General features: G+C 45.5%; 2 protein-coding genes and 1 pseudogene across 2 annotated transcripts; all 3 read right to left on the bottom strand.

Moving 5' to 3' along the window:
* Positions 1–996: 996 nt before the first annotated feature.
* LOC115379498 (trace amine-associated receptor 13c-like) lies at positions 997–2,143 on the bottom strand. Its single transcript, XM_030080213.1, has 2 exons — positions 1,971–2,143; positions 997–1,816 (listed from the first exon to the last, which is right to left on the bottom strand). The coding sequence occupies exons 1-2, from the start codon at positions 2,141–2,143 to the stop codon at positions 997–999; spliced, it is 993 nt and encodes a 330-aa protein (XP_029936073.1).
* A 3,737-nt stretch (positions 2,144–5,880) lies between these two features.
* LOC115379497 (uncharacterized) lies at positions 5,881–8,979 on the bottom strand (annotated as a pseudogene).
* A 3,487-nt stretch (positions 8,980–12,466) lies between these two features.
* On the bottom strand, positions 12,467–13,607 carry LOC115379496 (trace amine-associated receptor 13c-like). The gene is made up of 2 exons (XM_030080212.1): positions 13,435–13,607; positions 12,467–13,277 (listed from the first exon to the last, which is right to left on the bottom strand). The coding sequence occupies exons 1-2, from the start codon at positions 13,605–13,607 to the stop codon at positions 12,467–12,469; spliced, it is 984 nt and encodes a 327-aa protein (XP_029936072.1).
* Positions 13,608–16,602: the final 2,995 nt, after the last annotated feature.

Raw genomic sequence — 16,602 nt, 5'->3', positions numbered from 1 at the left:
GTCTTTCAATCAAGCTCAAAAAAATATGGCAATTTACCACATCCTGGTGTACAAATAATATTTTGTTTTGCCTCTAATTTCAGGACCAGAACTTCTGTTTCAGTGTCTGTAAAGATCTTTTTCTATCTCCTTGTCTTCTCCATGTTGAAACTGATCAGTGGGATTCCCTGGCAGCATTTAAGGGGAATTTTTAATCCATAAATGGTCATGGGGGGCGTAAATGTGGGTGACTTAGAACATGTGGGATTCATCAAGGCAAATTATTTACTAGTGTGTGTGAGCACATTTGATAAAAACAAAATTGCATATACTCAGGAACATTGTAAATGTTGTTCATAGCAGTGAATTTAGAAGCTTTTCTTTGCACCGATGATATTCATGCTGGCTCACTGGAAAGGCTCTGGTCCACTAAAATGGAACAGAACCTTAATTGATGTCATTAGTAGCACCTGTGTTTACCTTGCTATTTCATTTCAACATGGCCGCTGTGGAAAAAAGGTCTATTGAGTGGCCTGCCTAAGCAAAGAGCTGGTCCAATACTGAAACAAAGACTAAGTAAAAGGCTGTTTCAACTGTATGTGAAACTTGATGTGAACAGCAGAGGGAGACAAAATTTCTGATACAGACACCTGCAGCTTTATTTCATGTTTAGTAGTGCAGCTGAACAGTTGGAATAAACAACATAAAATTAGAAGCCAGCTTATTTCTTCTTATTTCTCCTTGCAACAAAATGTTAAAGAATCACAGGGCACAATGATTAGCTAAACCCTCACTAACATGAAGCCAAAGTGTGTTTCCATTTTACCAGTAATCATATTGATGTGCTTTAAAAACATATCACAGCTCACCCACTTTACACAAAATTCACTTGCTGTGACTTTTACTCCATATGTTCCTGTGTCTCTGCAAACTTATGTTGGCTCTTTTAATATAGCATGAGCAAATACATTCCCCCCTCATAGAAAAGCTTTTTCAGTCAGTCCACAGCCTCTCTCTCTACAGTATGTTGGTCCCACAGGAGCCAGGCTGCAGGATCTGGAGAGTAACAATCAGTTTCACTGATTTTCTAAACCAGGGATAGAAAAAGGCATAGATCAAAGGGTTTAAACTGGAGTTACAATAAAACATCCATAGTAAAATTCTTAAATATGAAGCCTGGGTTGAGGTCTCCTGGCCTGCAAAAGAGGGGTAGTAATATGGACAAACACAAATAACAAACATAACTATGACAATCCCGAGAGTCCTGGCTGCTTTCAGCTCCGATTTCTTAGCAGTTCCAGTCCCTGAAGGCTGCAGAGTGTCAGACACAATGTGGGATCTCATGGCACGAGCCTGAGACACAGCCACCACAAATACTCTCATATACAGAACTATGATCACAGTAATGGGACCAATAAATGTCAGAACAAGGTCAACAGCTCCTGTGATGTAATTTAGGACCAGTGCACAGTCTCCATGGCAGGAATTATACCTGCCTGGTTGTATCAGGGAATCCTTTTGGATCAGGCTGCTACACAAAACAGAGCAGATCCAACACAGATAAACACCGACTTTGACCCTCCTCAGAGTGACTTTGGTGGGGTAACACAGAGGGTCACAAATAGCCACATAGCGGTCGACTGATATGAGAACCATGTTTCCTACTGATGCAGTTGTAACGATGTAGGCCAGAAGACAATACATAGCACACACGAGGTCACCCAGAATCCAGCAGTCATCTATGAAGACAGTTTGAACCGGCATCATCAGGAGGCCCACAAGGAAGTCTGAGACAGCCAGAGAGAGGAGGAAGAGGTTGGTGGGGGTGCGGAGCTGCCTGGAGTGACAGAATGTCATTAATAAATCTAGTGGGAGGAATAAAATAACAATCCAGTCATTTGCAAAATTAATGAATACAGATAATTTAAAAATGTGAATGTACGGATGAAAAGACTAAATTTGGTGAGCTATGCTGAGAAGTTTTTTTCTGCCTGTAGTGGGAGATGGAGATGATGACCAGCAGGTTGAGAGCCACAGTGAGCAGAGAGATGGAAGATATCAGGATGTAGAGCAGCACCACTTCAGAGCGAGGTCTTATCTTCTTCCTGCAGGAGGTGTTGAGGAGTTGTGGAAAGCAGAGTTCAGCTCCTTCCAGGGTCTCCATCATCAGAGAGAGAGGAGGAGAAGAGAAGCTGCTGAGGTCTGGCAGCTCTCTGAACAAAACTCTCTGTCGTATCTCGTTCTTATCACTCATGTCCCATTTCGTCCCTCCCTTCTTCTCTTCCTGTTCCTCCTTCTCTCTTTCCCAAGACACTGATGTCCTTCCTCTGTCCCCTTCTGTGCATCGAGTTCATCTTCATCCCTGTTCTTCTTTCCAGTATTCCTTATCTTCCCCACTCCCCAACTCCCCCTTCCCAATCCTCTCATTTCACCACCCCCTCCAAGCTGACATTTCCTCACGTGTATTTTTCCTCTGAATCTTTTCTTCATATCCTTCTGTTTTTTTTTTTTAATTCTGCATACAGGAAATACACGTATGCAGTATTAAAAATCAGAAGGAAATATATATATATATATATATATATTGTATGCAGTATTAAAAAACAGAAAAACAGAAAAAAAACATAAGGAAAACAAGAAAACAGCTTCTATAGGCTAGAAGTATTTAGTCTGCCCTCTCCTTACACAGTAGATGTAGGGTATAGGTAGATCCCCCTAAGGGAAAATTCAAAATTGACATAACAATTGCATAAGTAAAATAAGATATAAAAAAATAGATTGCATTAAATAAACAAGAAAACCATCTAAGAGTATTATATAATAATAATAATAATAATAATAATAATAATAAATATAATTCATATATATTATCAATATAAGGCCCGTTTCCACCAAAAGGTTCCTGGTAGTATTTGGGGGGCAGGAGCTAGGGAGACTGGGGTAAGATGAGCCATTTTTCATATTTAGGATCACTACATCAAGGCAATCATAGTTTTGTCGCTAACTAATATATCTGCATATATTTCAGGATGTTGTGCATCTCTTCAAACAAACAGAATGAGTGTAAACATAACTGTTTCCATAATATAGCCTGTCCAAAAAAAGTGGTCTTGTGGCACAACTTACCCCGTGTATGGGGTAAGTTGAGCATAGGAGCGGGGTAAGTTGAGCCGTATCCCTACTCACCCCCCACCTTCCTCCCCACCTCCATCCCACCCCTCCCTCACCTTCTCCCTCCCTAAATAACAGTCACTTCTTCACATTCATGTGTATTTTTATTTATTAAACACAATCCAACAGGTACAATAAACAGCTGTTTTAACAGGCCTTAAAGTGCGCTTTGGAAGAGAACATTAACAGCTGTGTTTCTGGAAAGAAAACACTAGAACACTAGTTTCTTGGTGTCCTTGCTGACAGTAAGGTCAGTTATGAACATATGAACGTAACATATTTGTGATGGCCACCATTGGCCACCACATAGCTCCGCCCCTGGCTTTCACTCAATATTCCACCTGTCGAGGCTGCAGGGGAACACAAATTGCTCAGACCTCCTTGCTGTACCACCAACTCTGTGAGGTCTGGGGAGATTTAATATTTAACCCTCATAAAGGCTTAAGTGGTCAAAACGGCCTGAGCGTCTGTGAGTCTTTTTTCCGGGGTCCTGTGGCGCGCCCATGCCTCGCCCTCGGCTCCGCGGCAGCAGTTGTGGCCTCCAGCACTCCCCCATGCCCCTGGACCCCCCGGCCTTGGCCCCGAACGCACCGCAGAACGCAGGAGCCGGTGGTTCGACTTACCCCTACCGGCTCAACTTACCCCTGGCCAAATGGCTCAACTTACCCCAGAGCTACCATTTTGACTTTTTTAGTCCCCACAGCTAAAATGGTGCACTTTTATGCTAGGTTTATGACCTCATGTTGTAGCTCATAGATACCACAACTGATGTATAAAACAAATTTAAAATGATCTGTTTTGGTCTTAACACAATACTCATGAAACTTATGAAAGACTAAATTCACTTTCAAGAGTAAAAAATGGTTTTTCGGAAATAAATGTCTAACCACTTTACCCATGTGGTTCTTACCTTCACAGACTCCATAAAATGATGCCTTCCTCCTAAATATTTGGTCACATGATCAATATTTTTTACCGTTTCCTAGCAACAGGGGGTGGCTCAACTTACCCTTTGGCTCAACTTACCCCAGTCTCCCCTACTACAGGAACGTCCTCTCGCTCGGCCCTCTCACCTGCCGTGTCTCCACTGAGAGGGCCGAGGAGGAGGAAGGTTCCTGTAAAGTTACCTGACGGTTGCGCGACCATGAAAAGTGTGTTGTTAGCGTTAGCTAATGTTCCCTAAAGCTAACATTAGTGTCCCTAACAATGCCTGCTAAAAATGTGTTGTTAGCGTTAGCTAACATTAGCTAGCACATTAGCGTTAGCTTGGTAATATTGGCCGTGTTGCTAGGGACGCCTAAAGTTAGCTAAAGCTAACGCTAGCATCCGGCTATTTTGTTGCTCTCTGTTGACACCACATCGCACCATGAGTAAATCCAGTCAGCACCAAGTAAACCCCAAGCCCCACCCAAGAGTTTTTCGGGGCCGCTCAGAGTCCCTACCCCGAGGCAGGGCCCCTGTAAAACTTCAGGAACTCACTCCTTCAGGGTAGTTCCGGCGGTGGAGACACACGACAACGTAAAATTACCCCAAAGTTCCGGCGGTGGAAACGGGCCTTTACTGTATCAATATGGTTCAGATAGATAGCATAAAAATAGAGAGAGAGAGAGCGAGAGAGAGAGAGCGAGAGAGAGAGCGCTTGCTGCTTTGGTATACGTCTTGTGCTCCAGCAGTCGAGCAGTGTCTACTCTTATGTCTATCATCTTATGGGCAAACATCAGCTGTGCTTCATTTCTCAGTTGCGGGAAGTTCCTACAGTTTACTGTTGAGAAATGCTGGCTTTGTTCTTAACTTAGCCCTTAATAATTGTCCCTAATTGACATTGGCATTCAGACACATCACATAGTGCTTCTACATTTAGGTCTAGCATGCAGCTAACAGTTAGCCAACAAATCACACATGTAGGGCTAGTCATCTCTGTGACTTATTTTTCATATGACTCGAGAGTGCTGACTCTCCCATAGCGAAAAGTTGAATCTCCTTTTTGCATATTTTGCAGCAGGCTACACGTGGATTTGGTCCACATTTTATCCACTGTTTGTACTTTTCATTATCCAGCCAACGTTCATTAAAACGGAAACCTCCCGACATGTTGGTCCCATGCTGCTGCACTGTCCTCTTGTTGGGGGCATGACACATGACAAGCAATCCAGCTCTTGCGAAACCCATCAGAGCGTGAGCTGTGAAGGCGTCATCTTTAATCCGACTTATTTTATTTCTCTAAGTGGTCCATTTAGTCAGACTGCCCAGAAATATGGTAACAATTTCAAGCATTTACAAGCACATTACCCAAAATTCAAGCATTTTCAAACCTTGAAAATACAACATTAAAATCCAAGCATTTTCAAGGTTTTCAAGCACCCGTACGAACCCTGCTCCTGGGGCTTTCGGGCAGCAGCTGAGGATGTGCTCCAAGGTCCCAGGCCCAGAACACAAGGAGCAATCAGGTCTCTCAGCTTTGTCCCTTCGGTAGAGGTTCACTGGAGTTTGGAGCACATCATAAACACACTGGACAAGGAACCTAATATGCTGAGATGCGGCTCACCATAAATTGGACCACGATAGCCTGTGGTCCAGTGCTTCGTGTTCCACATGTCCAAGCTGCCTGATGTCACATTCCCACCGCTCTTGGTGGTATGCTCCTCATTCATACTTGCTCTTAGTTACTGCTGAATCAGCTGACACCTAGCTGTACATCTGCTGCTGCTCAGGTCAGGCTGTGTTGCTGGTTTACTTTATAGCCCCGCTCCCAAACATCCTGTGCTGGAGCCAGGACTCAGCCTGCTCCACAGCAACCTGGGCATTACACTTCCTTCCTGTCCTCACAACAATTTCAGCACCCAATACCTCCCTGGACTCTCTGTACTGCAGTGTCTCTCTAGTGCCTGTGCCCATGAGGTCCTCCTTACCACTGCTGAACGGGAGTGTGAGTTTGTTCATCTGTCCACACAGTGCAATACTGCTCAAATTCCTGAGGAGCACCAGCCACCTATGGAGGTACCGGGTGATCTTCCACTCAAAGCCCTAAACTGTAGACATCAGGATGTCATACTATAAATGAGGCCACAAGATTCATGGAAAAATTGTGTGCTGGTAGATCCAGGACTTGGACTTACCTGGGAGGCCAGACTTGTCCACTACCATCAGGTGTCTCTCCACTTCTTGCCCTGTTGCTTTGATAGACTCGATATCCTTTATCCATCCATCCATCTTCTGCCGCTTATCCGGGACCGGGTCGCGGGGGCAGCAGTCTAAGCAGGGACGCCCAGACTTCCCTCTCCCCAGACACTTCCGCCAACTCCTCGGGGGGAACCCCAAGGCGTTCCCAGGCCAGCCGAGAGACATAGTCCCTCCAGCGTGTCCTGGGTCTTCCCCGGGGCCTCCTCCCGGTGGGGCATGCCCGGAACACCTCCGCAGGGAGGCGTCCAGGGGGCATCCGAAACAGATGCCCGAGCCACCTCAACTGGTTCCTCTCGATGCGGAGGAGCAGCGGCTCTACTCCGAGCTCCTCCCGAGTGACCGAGCTCCTCACCCTATCTCTAAGGGAGCGCCCGGCCACCCTGCGAAGAAACTCATTTCAGCCGCTTGTATCCGCGATCTTGTCCTTTCAGTCATTACCCAAAGCTCATGACCATAGGTGAGGGTAGGAACGTAGATTGACTGGTAAATCGAGAGCTTCGCCTTTCGGCTCAGCTCCTTCTTCACCACGACGGACCGGTACACCGACCGCATCACTGCGGAGGCTGCACCGATCCGCCTGTCAACCTCACGCTCCATCCTTCCCTCACTCGTGAACAAGACCCCGAGATACTTGAACTCCTCCACTTGAGGCAGGACTTCTCCACCAACCCGGAGAGGGCATGCCACCTTTTTCCGGTCGAGAACCATGGCCTCGGACTTGGAGGTGCTGATTCTCATCCCCGCCGCTTCACACTCGGCTGCAAACCGCCCCAGTGCTTGCTGAAGGTCCTGCATCGATGGGGCAAACAGGACAACATCATCTGCAAAAAGCAGCGATGAAATCCTGTGGCTCCCAAACAGGACTCCCTCCGGCCCCCGGCTGCGCCTAGAAATTCTGTCCATAAAGATTATGAACAGAACCGGTGATAAAGGGCAGCCCTGCCGGAGTCCAACATGCACTGGGAACAGGTCTGACGAACCAAGCTCCTGCTCCGGTCGTACAGGGACCGAACAGCCCTTAGCAAAGGGCCTCGGACCCCATACTCCCGGAGCACCCCCCACAGGGCACCACGAGGGACACGGTTGAATGCCTTCTCCAGATCCACAAAACACATGTGGACTGGTTGGGCAAACTCCCACGAACCCTCGAGCACCCTCCGGAGGGTATAGAGCTGGTCCAGTGTTCCGTGTTCGATATCCTTTAGTGAGTTGTTAAATTCCTTGTCCAGGCTCTTCATCAGTTTCTCTGAAATGGATGGAGTCTGAGTGTCTGCTCAAGAAAAGCAGAGCTGGTCACCTTTCCTTTCTCCAGCACCAAGAACCTGGACTTTGCTGCTTTAAAAGTCATCTGTGCCCTTGAGATGAGCTTCTCCAGGCCCTTCAGCAGCCACCTGCAACCAAGGATCGATGTTGTGGTTACTGGAAGATTGTCCATAAATGCCCAAATTGGTGCCTCTCAGATGCCAGATTTGGACAGGGGGTGTCTGCATTCAGCTTCGGCTGACTTGGCCAACATGTTCATGGCCAGGGCAAAGAGGCTCACTGATTCAGGGCATCCAGTGGTCGTTCTCTTCTCCAGTCTGTGCCATTCTGATGTGACTGCCCCTGATGTGACACTCAAACTGAAATTGCTATAATAATCAAGAATGAGGTCCCTGATCGTTTGTGGGACATAACGGCAATCTAGGGCTGTTGCAATGACCTTGTGGGGTATGGAGCCATAAGCATTGCTCAGGTCCAGCCAAAGCATAGCTAGGTCTCCTCTGTCTTCCTGTGCTTCACAGATTAGCTGTGTGACTACACCTGTGTGCTCAAGGCACCCTGGTATGAGAGGAATACCACTCTTCTGCACTGCTGTATGGAGGTGCTGGTTCTTTATGAAATACTCTGTCAGGTGATGGACGATAATGCTGAAGAATACCTTTCCCTCCATGCTGAGCAGTGGGTCCTGAACTGCTCGATGTTTCTGCCATTTCGCTCTTTAGGAATCCAGACACCTTCAGCATTTCTCCAATGCTGAGCAACCTTCCCTCTCCTCCATATTGCTTGCAGGATCTTCCACAGCTGTTGCAAAACATTGGGGCACTTCTCGTAGGCTTTATATGGTACTCTGCTGGGTCCAGGGGCTGAACTAGCTCTTGCTGCTCTTTCGATCTCCTGAACCTCCTTCCAACTGAGCTAACTGCTTTTGTGCTTTGTGTGTGGTGCTGGTGGCCTCACCAGGATTTCAAATTCACCCTGGTGCTTCTCTCCTTCTTGCATCCGAGTGCATGTTGTGGAGATACCAGCCAACTTCCCCCTTTCGGCAGGACAGCCCTTTTGCCCAAGTAGCTTTCTGGAGAACACAAAGGGGTTCGCTAAGACAGCTGCCCATTTCTTGGTCCTCTTTCTTGCGTGGCGCCTGTAGCTTTCTGCCCTTTAGAGAGTGATGAGCTTCTTTGTTTGGATGATGCAAAGCTCTGAAAGGGGATCTTTTTCATCCTCGACAGCCCGTGTGAACCGTTGCTCCAGCAACCTCAGCTCCTGGCAGAACAAACTGATCTTTGTTGCCCTTAGGTTCTTCACATTAAGGTGTGTTCCCACTGGACGCGATGAACGCGATTCAATCGCGCGTAACGCCCGAAACGCGTCGCGTGACCATGGAATCATTTATTCCCTCAATCGCGTCTATTGCGCGATGGACGCGTTGATGCGAACCCGCCCTCCTCTCTCCCTCTTTCCTCTCCCTGATGTAGGTGTCCCGCAGACTTTTCCATCTGTGGCGACACACATCCACTGACAAGACGCACACACGTAGCGAGACAGATATGCCGGGTTAACGTTACCGCTAGCATGGTTAATAGTAAATTACATCCAATAGCGGCATTAGCATCGGACACATATTCGCAAAATTTACCGGCACACGGCAGCCCGGCAGCCGGCACATGGCAGCCCGGCAGCCCGCACATGGCAGCCCGGCAGCCGGCACACGGCAGCCTGACAGCCCGGTAGCCCCCACACGGCAACAATAATATTGTCCTCCATTTTTCGATTTCCTTTGGCAGTTCTTGACATAGGTGACGTAGGGAGAATATCAACACTGATTGGCTATCACGCCAAACGCGCCGCCCGGCCCAAAATCGCGTGTGATCGCGTCTTTGCATTGACTTTTAATGTAAACTTGACGCGCGACTTTGCGTTATCGCGTCCGGTGTGAACACGCCTTTAGGGGTCTCCCCCCGACATCTTTCCTTAAGACCAAACCTATGTCAGACCAAACCGAGGCTGACAATGATAGTTGTCATGCATTTCACTCTCCTGCCTGCATCCCCTTTAGCTGCTGCTTCCAGGACTGTGCTTATATCTTCATCAAACTGATGTCATACTATTTCTTGCTGGCTAAAGGCAATTTGACTGATGACTAACTTGGCCTGAAGGTTTGAGTGCACAGTTGTCTGGAGCAGTGTGGGGTTCTTCCAGGCCAAGAATCAAGCTGTGGATTTGGTAAAGTTTATGCAGGGGTTGCCTCAGGTTAAGTTTAGGGTAAACAGGGTGGATGAATTTCTCAGCAGGGATACAAGACTCACCATAATATCAGCAGCCACTGACATCCAGAGCATCTATATTCAGAGTCAAGGGCTTTTGTTTTCAGGTTAACAGACTTTCTGACTAACAGGCTAACAAAAAAAAATTCAGAATATTGGGGTTTCGGAACAATGGGCCATCTGACCAATGGCATGGCATGTTCCACTGCTAGGGAACTGTATGCTCACACTAGTTAATACTAAAGCTAGCAAACGCTAATGCTGGCTAACATCATTTTTTGCTGCAACAACACATCAGGCTGGCAAATCATGTGATGCTACTCCCAGGGCTGGTTTGGACTCTATGAAAATGCACTTCCTTCCTACACAGAAAGCTGTTTGGAAGCGAGTGTTCTTGTCCTTGCCAGTTTTTTCGGCAACATGACCTTTCATTCTATTGATGCTATTTGCAGCAGTTAGAGATAAATAATACTAAAAAGTGCTTCACATTATATCAAAAGATAGATCAACTCGGACTGATTTTGTTTGGTACTAAAATAATATAGAAAGAAAGTGAATCAGGAATCAAGAAGAAGTGAAACCGATAAGCAGAATCGGAACTGTAACCAGAATCAATCAAGTCTAAATGATACCCAGCCCTAGGCACTGGTATGCCAGACGGGCTGTAGCTTTGCACTCATGGAAGCAAAAACGGGGTTGTGGGAGGAGTTTCGGGAAGCTACAGAGATAGACTTTAAGTTGGGCCTCTCAAAAGCTCTGGCAAACTATCAGGTGACACAGGACAGGTAGGCTGGGTCATGTCCAGGCTCTTCTCAGCAGGGACAGGAAGATGCTGAGAACATAGTCGGACAATGAAAGGAACACTTTGGGAAGCTTACAAACCAGTTAGACACACCCTCAGTGTAGAAGACAGGAGCAGAGAATTTGGAGGAATCACCACCCATTTCCCTGGTGGAAGTCTCAACTCTCAATAAACAACAGGAAGAAACAACGTGTGAAACGATCCAAACAAATAGGGTTACTATATAGACACAAGTGCAAAACACAGGTTAGACTCAGGAGAAATCAGCTGATACAAAAGGACGTCAGCTTCTCACAACTTCAGGATGCTTTCTACACCCAGTATGACAATAGAAACTCATTTAATGAAAAACTACCAATTTTAGTTAAATCATCCCTTTAGCCCCCTGTGCGTCACTGAAAAATATAAATAAAATATTTATATAGGCTATGCAAGTATGCACTGTAAATAAATCCATGATAGATTAATTTTTTGTTTGGTATTGGATGGCCTGTCAGAATGAGCCTACACAACCATGTGGTCACTCACTCAACAAAAGGTGGGTGTACCCGCACTCTGCATCCCCTGCAAAATGTGCATACATTTAACCACAGTTCAACCATGAGTTCACACAACACCCTGGAGGAATGCTAATGAAATACCATCCATCATGGAGAGGGGATAGTGGACCAAAAGAGCAAAATAAAGAAAAAGGATGACTAACATCAACATTCTTTGTATTTATTTCTTAGATAGAATGTATAGACCTAAAGACCAGGCCACCTGTTACTTTGTCTTTCAATCAAACTCAAAAAAAAAAAAAAAATGGCAATTGTTCTTTCTTAAGCACAATTTACCACATCCTGGTGCAAAAACAATATTTTGTTTTACCTCTAATTTCAGGACCAGAACTTCTATTTCAGTGTCTGTAAAGATCTTTTTCTATCTCCTTGTCTTCTCCATGTTGAAATTGATCAGTGGGATTCCCTGGCAGCATTAAAGGGGATTGTTTCTTCCCATAAATGGCCATTGGGGGTGTAAATGTGGATGACTTAGAACATGTGGGATTCATCAAGGCAAATTATTTACTAGTGTGTGTGAGCACATTTGATAAAAACAAAATTATGTATACTCAGGAACATTGTAAATGTTGTTCATAGCAGTGAATTTAGAAGCTTTTCTTTGCACCGATTATATTCATGCTGGCTCAGTGGAAAGGCTCTGGTCCACTAAAATGGAACAGAACCTGAATTAATGTCATTAGTAGCACCTGTGTTTACCTTGCTATTCGTTTCAACATGGCCGCTGTGGAAAAAAGGTCTACTGAGTGGCCTGCCTAAGCAAAGAGCTGGTCCAATACTGAAACAAAGACTAAGTAAAAGGCTGCTTCAACTGTATGTGAGACTTGATGTGAACAGCAGAGGGAGACAAAATTTCTGATACAGACACCTGCAGCTTTATTTCATGTTTAGTAGTGCAGCTGAACAGTTGGAATAAACAACATAAAATTAGAAGCCAGCTTATTTCTTCTTATTTCTCCTTGCAACAAGATGTTAAAGAATCACAAAGAACAATGATTAGCTAAACCCACACTAACATGAAGCCAAAGTGTGTTTCCACTTTACCAGTAATCATATTGATGTGCTTTAAAAACATATCACAGCTCACCCACTTTACACAAAATTCATTTGTGTAAAGTTCATTTGCTGTGACTTTTACTCCATATGTTCCTGTGTCTCTGCAAACTTATGTTGGCTCTTTTAATATAGCATGAGCAAATACATTCCCCCCTCATAGAAAAGCTTTTTCAGTCAGTCCACAGCTTCTCTCTCTACAGTATGTTGGTCCCACAGGAGCCAGGCTGCAGGATCTGGAGTGTAACAATCAGTTTCACTGATTTTCTAAACCAGGGATAGAAAAAGGCATAGATCAAAGGGTTTAAACTGGAGTTACAATAAAACATCCATAGTAAAATTTTTAAATGTGAAGAGGTCTCCTGACCTGAGAGAGTGGGGTAATAATATGGGCAAACACAAATAACAAACATAACTATGACAATCCCGAGTGTCCTGGCTGCTTTCAGCTCCGATTTCTTAGCAGTTCCAGTCCCTGAAGGCTGCAGAGTGACAGACACAATGTGGGATCTCATGGCACGAGCCTGAGACACAGCCACCACAAACACTCTCATATACAGAACTATGATCACAGTAATGGGACCGATAAATGTCAGAACAAGGTCAACAGCTCCTGCAATGTAATTCAGGACCAGTGCACAGTCTCCATGGCAGGAATTATACCTGCCCGGTTGTATCAGGGAATCCTTTTGGATCAGGCTGCTACACAAAACAGAGCAGATCCAACACAGACAAACACCGACTTTGACTCTCCTCAGAGTGATTTTGGTGGGGTAACACAGAGGGTCACAAATAGCCACATAGCGGTCGATTGATATAAGCACCATGTTTCCTATTGATGCAGTTGTAACGATAAAGCCTAGAAGACAATACATAGCACACATGAGGTCACCCAGAATCCAGCAGTTATCTATGAAGACACTTTGAACCGGCATCAGCAGGAGGCCCACAAGGAAGTCTGAGACAGCCAGAGAGAGGAGGAAGAGGTTGGTGGGGGTGTGGAGCTGCCTGGAGTGACAGAATGTCATTAATAGGTCTAGTGGGAGGAATAAAATAACAATATAAAAATTTTCAAAAGTAATGCAAAAAGTAAAAAAAAAAGAAAAAAGAATGTATTGATCAAAAGCATAATTTTGGTGAGATATGCTGAGAAGTTTTTCTCTGCCTGTAGTGGGAGATGGAGATGATGACCAGCAGGTTGAGAGTCACAGTGAGCACAGAGATGGAGGACATCAGGATGTAAAGCAGCAGAACCCTGGAGCGAGGATGTGTGTTCTTCCTGCAGGATGAGTTGAGGAGTTGTGGAAAGCAGAGTTCAGCTCCTTCCAGGGTCTCCATCATCAGAGAGAGAGAAGAGGAGAAGCTGTTGAGGTCTGGCAGCTCTCTGAACAAAACTCTCTGTCGTATCTCTTTCTTATCACTCATGTCCCTTTTCGTCCCTCCCTTCTTCTCTTCCTGTTCCTCCTCCTTCCTCCTCTCTTTCCCAAGACACTGATGTCCTCACTCTGTCCCCTTCTGTGCATCGTGTTCATCTTCATCGTTGTTTTTCTGTCCTATGTTCCTCATCTTCCTCAAATCCTCCCCCCTCAGAGGAGACAAAACATTAGACCAGTGCTACAGTAACATCAGACACGCATATACTGCTGAACCAAAGCCCCACTTTGGGAATCTGATCACTTGGCAATCCTGCTAAAGCCCACTTACACCAAAAATTTGAAAGCAAATTCAGTCACCATCAAAACTGTAAAAACCTGGACTGACAGTGCACAAGCCAACCTGCACAGATGCCTGGAAGCCACAGACATGAACATTTTTAAGATGGCCACCAACAATATTCATGAATACACAGAGACGGTCAGTGACTACGTAGGGTGGTGCACCTTCATCTGCGTTCCCACCAGAACTGTGCGCATTTATCCGAATCAAAAGCCATGGTTTAATTCGGACATACGCAGGAAAATCAGGAAGAGGTGTGAAGCTTTCAGGTTGGGAGATAGGGAGAAATACAAGAAAGGCCGATATGAGCTACAAAAGACCATAAAAGCTGCAAAGAGGGCACACTCCCAGAAAATTGAAAGTTTCCACCTTAAAAACAGCACACGCAGTATGTGGCAGCGAATCCAGGCAGTCACAAACTATAAGAAAAAGACAGGCAGCATGGACACTTGGGATACCAATCTCCCAGATGGTCTCAATAGCTTTTACGCAAGGTTTGATGAGCAAACCACCGACATCCCCTCAAAATCTCCCTATGATTCTGAAGACACAGCATTCCAGGTGATACACACACAGGTTCTGAAGGCTCTGAAAAAGGTAAACCCCCGCAAGGCAGCGGGACCTGATGGTGTTCCTCCCTGAGCACTCAAGATCTGTGCTGAACAACTAGCAGGTGTGTACACAGACATTTTCAACATGTCACTTTCACTAGCTCTGGTCCCACACATTTTTAAATCCTCTGTAATCATACCAGTCCCCCAAAAAACCAGACACATCCACCCTCAATGACTACAGGTCAGTAGCACTGACATCCATAGCTATGAAACGCCTTGAAAAGCTGGTCCTCTCACACATAAATTCTCTGGTTCCAGACACTTCTGACCCCTTCCAGTTCGCCTACTGCCCCAACAGATCGGTGGATGATGCTGTGACCCTGGCTCTCCACTACTCCCTCCAACACCTGGATCGATATGGAACGTATGTCAGGATGCTGTTTCTGGATTATAGCTCCGCCTTCATCATGATCCGGCCAAGCAAGCTGATGGAGAAACTGACAGACTTTGGTGTCCCGACTCCCACCCATAATTGGATATTGGACTTCCTGATTGAAAGACAACAGGTAGTGAGGATTGGGGGTCGAGTCTCAGCGGAGCTCACAACTAGCACAGGAATGCCACAGGGCTGCTGCCTCAGCCCTAAACTTTTTACTCTGTATACCAATGACTGTCTCCACCCAAAACAACACCGTCATCATAAAATATGCTGACGACACAACCATCCTGGGGCTTATTAAGGGTGGGGATGAGTCTGGCTACAGAAGTCAGGTGGACAACATCATTGCCTATGGTGAGGAGAACGAGCTCATCCTTAATGTGAACCAAACAAGGGAGATAGTGATGGGTTTCCGGAAGTAATCTTCCCCTCTGCAGCCTCTCTTCATTAAAGGGACTCAGTTGGAGAGGGCTGACAGCCACAAGTTTCTGGGTCTGCAGGTAACATCAAACCTGAGCTGGTCAACACACACTGCTGATACAGTGAAAAAGGCCCAAAAACGGATGTACTACATCAGACTGCTCAGGAAGGCGGGGCTGAGCTGTCATCCTCTCACCCGAGCCTACAAAGGACTAATAGAGAGCATTCTTACTACAGGCATCACCGTATGGTACGGCAACACCACACAGGCAGAGAGAAGAGCTCTCCAGAGAGTCATCAAGACTGCAGAGAGAGCTATTCGGACTAAACTTCCTTCCATGGACACTCTTTACTCACAGCGCTGCAGAAAAAGAGCAGAGAAAATCATATGAGATACTTCCCACCCCGCGCATCCTCTACTCAAACATAAACAATCAACATACAATCTTAGGCACAACCAAGCAGACAGCATAATCACAAACCGAGATCTTGGCAGCTTTATCTGTGTTTTTATTCTTCAGTATTATTTATCTAGATTATTTATTGAATGTCTTCTTTCCTTATTTATTTTGCCTTGACTTATTCTTTTAAACAAGTCTCTTTTAAACTTTTATTACTCTTTTTAACTTAGTCTGACTCCTGGGGGACTCTGCACAAGAATTCCTATTGTACCCAGCTTGTCTGAGCACAAAATGGCGAAGTAAACTTCTTGAATCATGTCAGAAACTGGCCCTGACTGCCCAGAACCACGATCCTGAGACCCTCTGTGCATACAAGGAAAAACTCCCCAAAAAAGAAAGAAACATTGGGATGGAAAAGTCACACAGGAATCCCCTACCCGGACCGCTGAGCATGCAGTAAGTATTGGGACAAACAGTCAAATGGACAGTAAGATTCCAAATTTCCTGGTTTATTACAAGTGAATGTAAACTACATTGTGCATATAGCCTATATAGTGCATAAATGATTATGTGTGTGTGTTGTGGCAGCTTACCGTGTGTGAGACAATAAGAGCAAACAGGGAATGACCCTGTGATGGTGATGTGCAGATTACAGTTATATCCACAGGTACCACGAATCCTCCACAGATCATGCAGTTTGGGTCACAAAAGAGTATCGACCAGTCAGGGTAGGGTCAAACCAATGGTTTTCATTTTTAATTTTACATTTCAGGGTTGACAGAGACATACTTACAGTAATCACT

The sequence above is a fragment of the Myripristis murdjan genome, chromosome 21 (assembly GCF_902150065.1).
Source record: "Myripristis murdjan chromosome 21, fMyrMur1.1, whole genome shotgun sequence".
NCBI lineage: Eukaryota > Metazoa > Chordata > Actinopteri > Holocentriformes > Holocentridae > Myripristis > Myripristis murdjan.
This window is presented reverse-complemented; position numbering and strand designations above follow the sequence as displayed.

Bases quoted from the DNA above. Each gene is read 5' to 3' on its own strand.
- LOC115379498 (XM_030080213.1), bottom strand. From the start codon at position 2,143: ATGGAGACCCTGGAAGGAGCTGAACTCTGCTTTCCACAACTCCTCAAC. The intron at 1,817-1,970 runs GCAGAAAAAAAC...CTGTCACTCCAG, and splicing joins ATCTCCATCTCCCACTACAG to GCAGCTCCGCACCCCCACCA.
- LOC115379496 (XM_030080212.1), bottom strand. From the start codon at position 13,607: ATGGAGACCCTGGAAGGAGCTGAACTCTGCTTTCCACAACTCCTCAAC. The intron at 13,278-13,434 runs GCAGAGAAAAAC...CTGTCACTCCAG, and splicing joins ATCTCCATCTCCCACTACAG to GCAGCTCCACACCCCCACCA.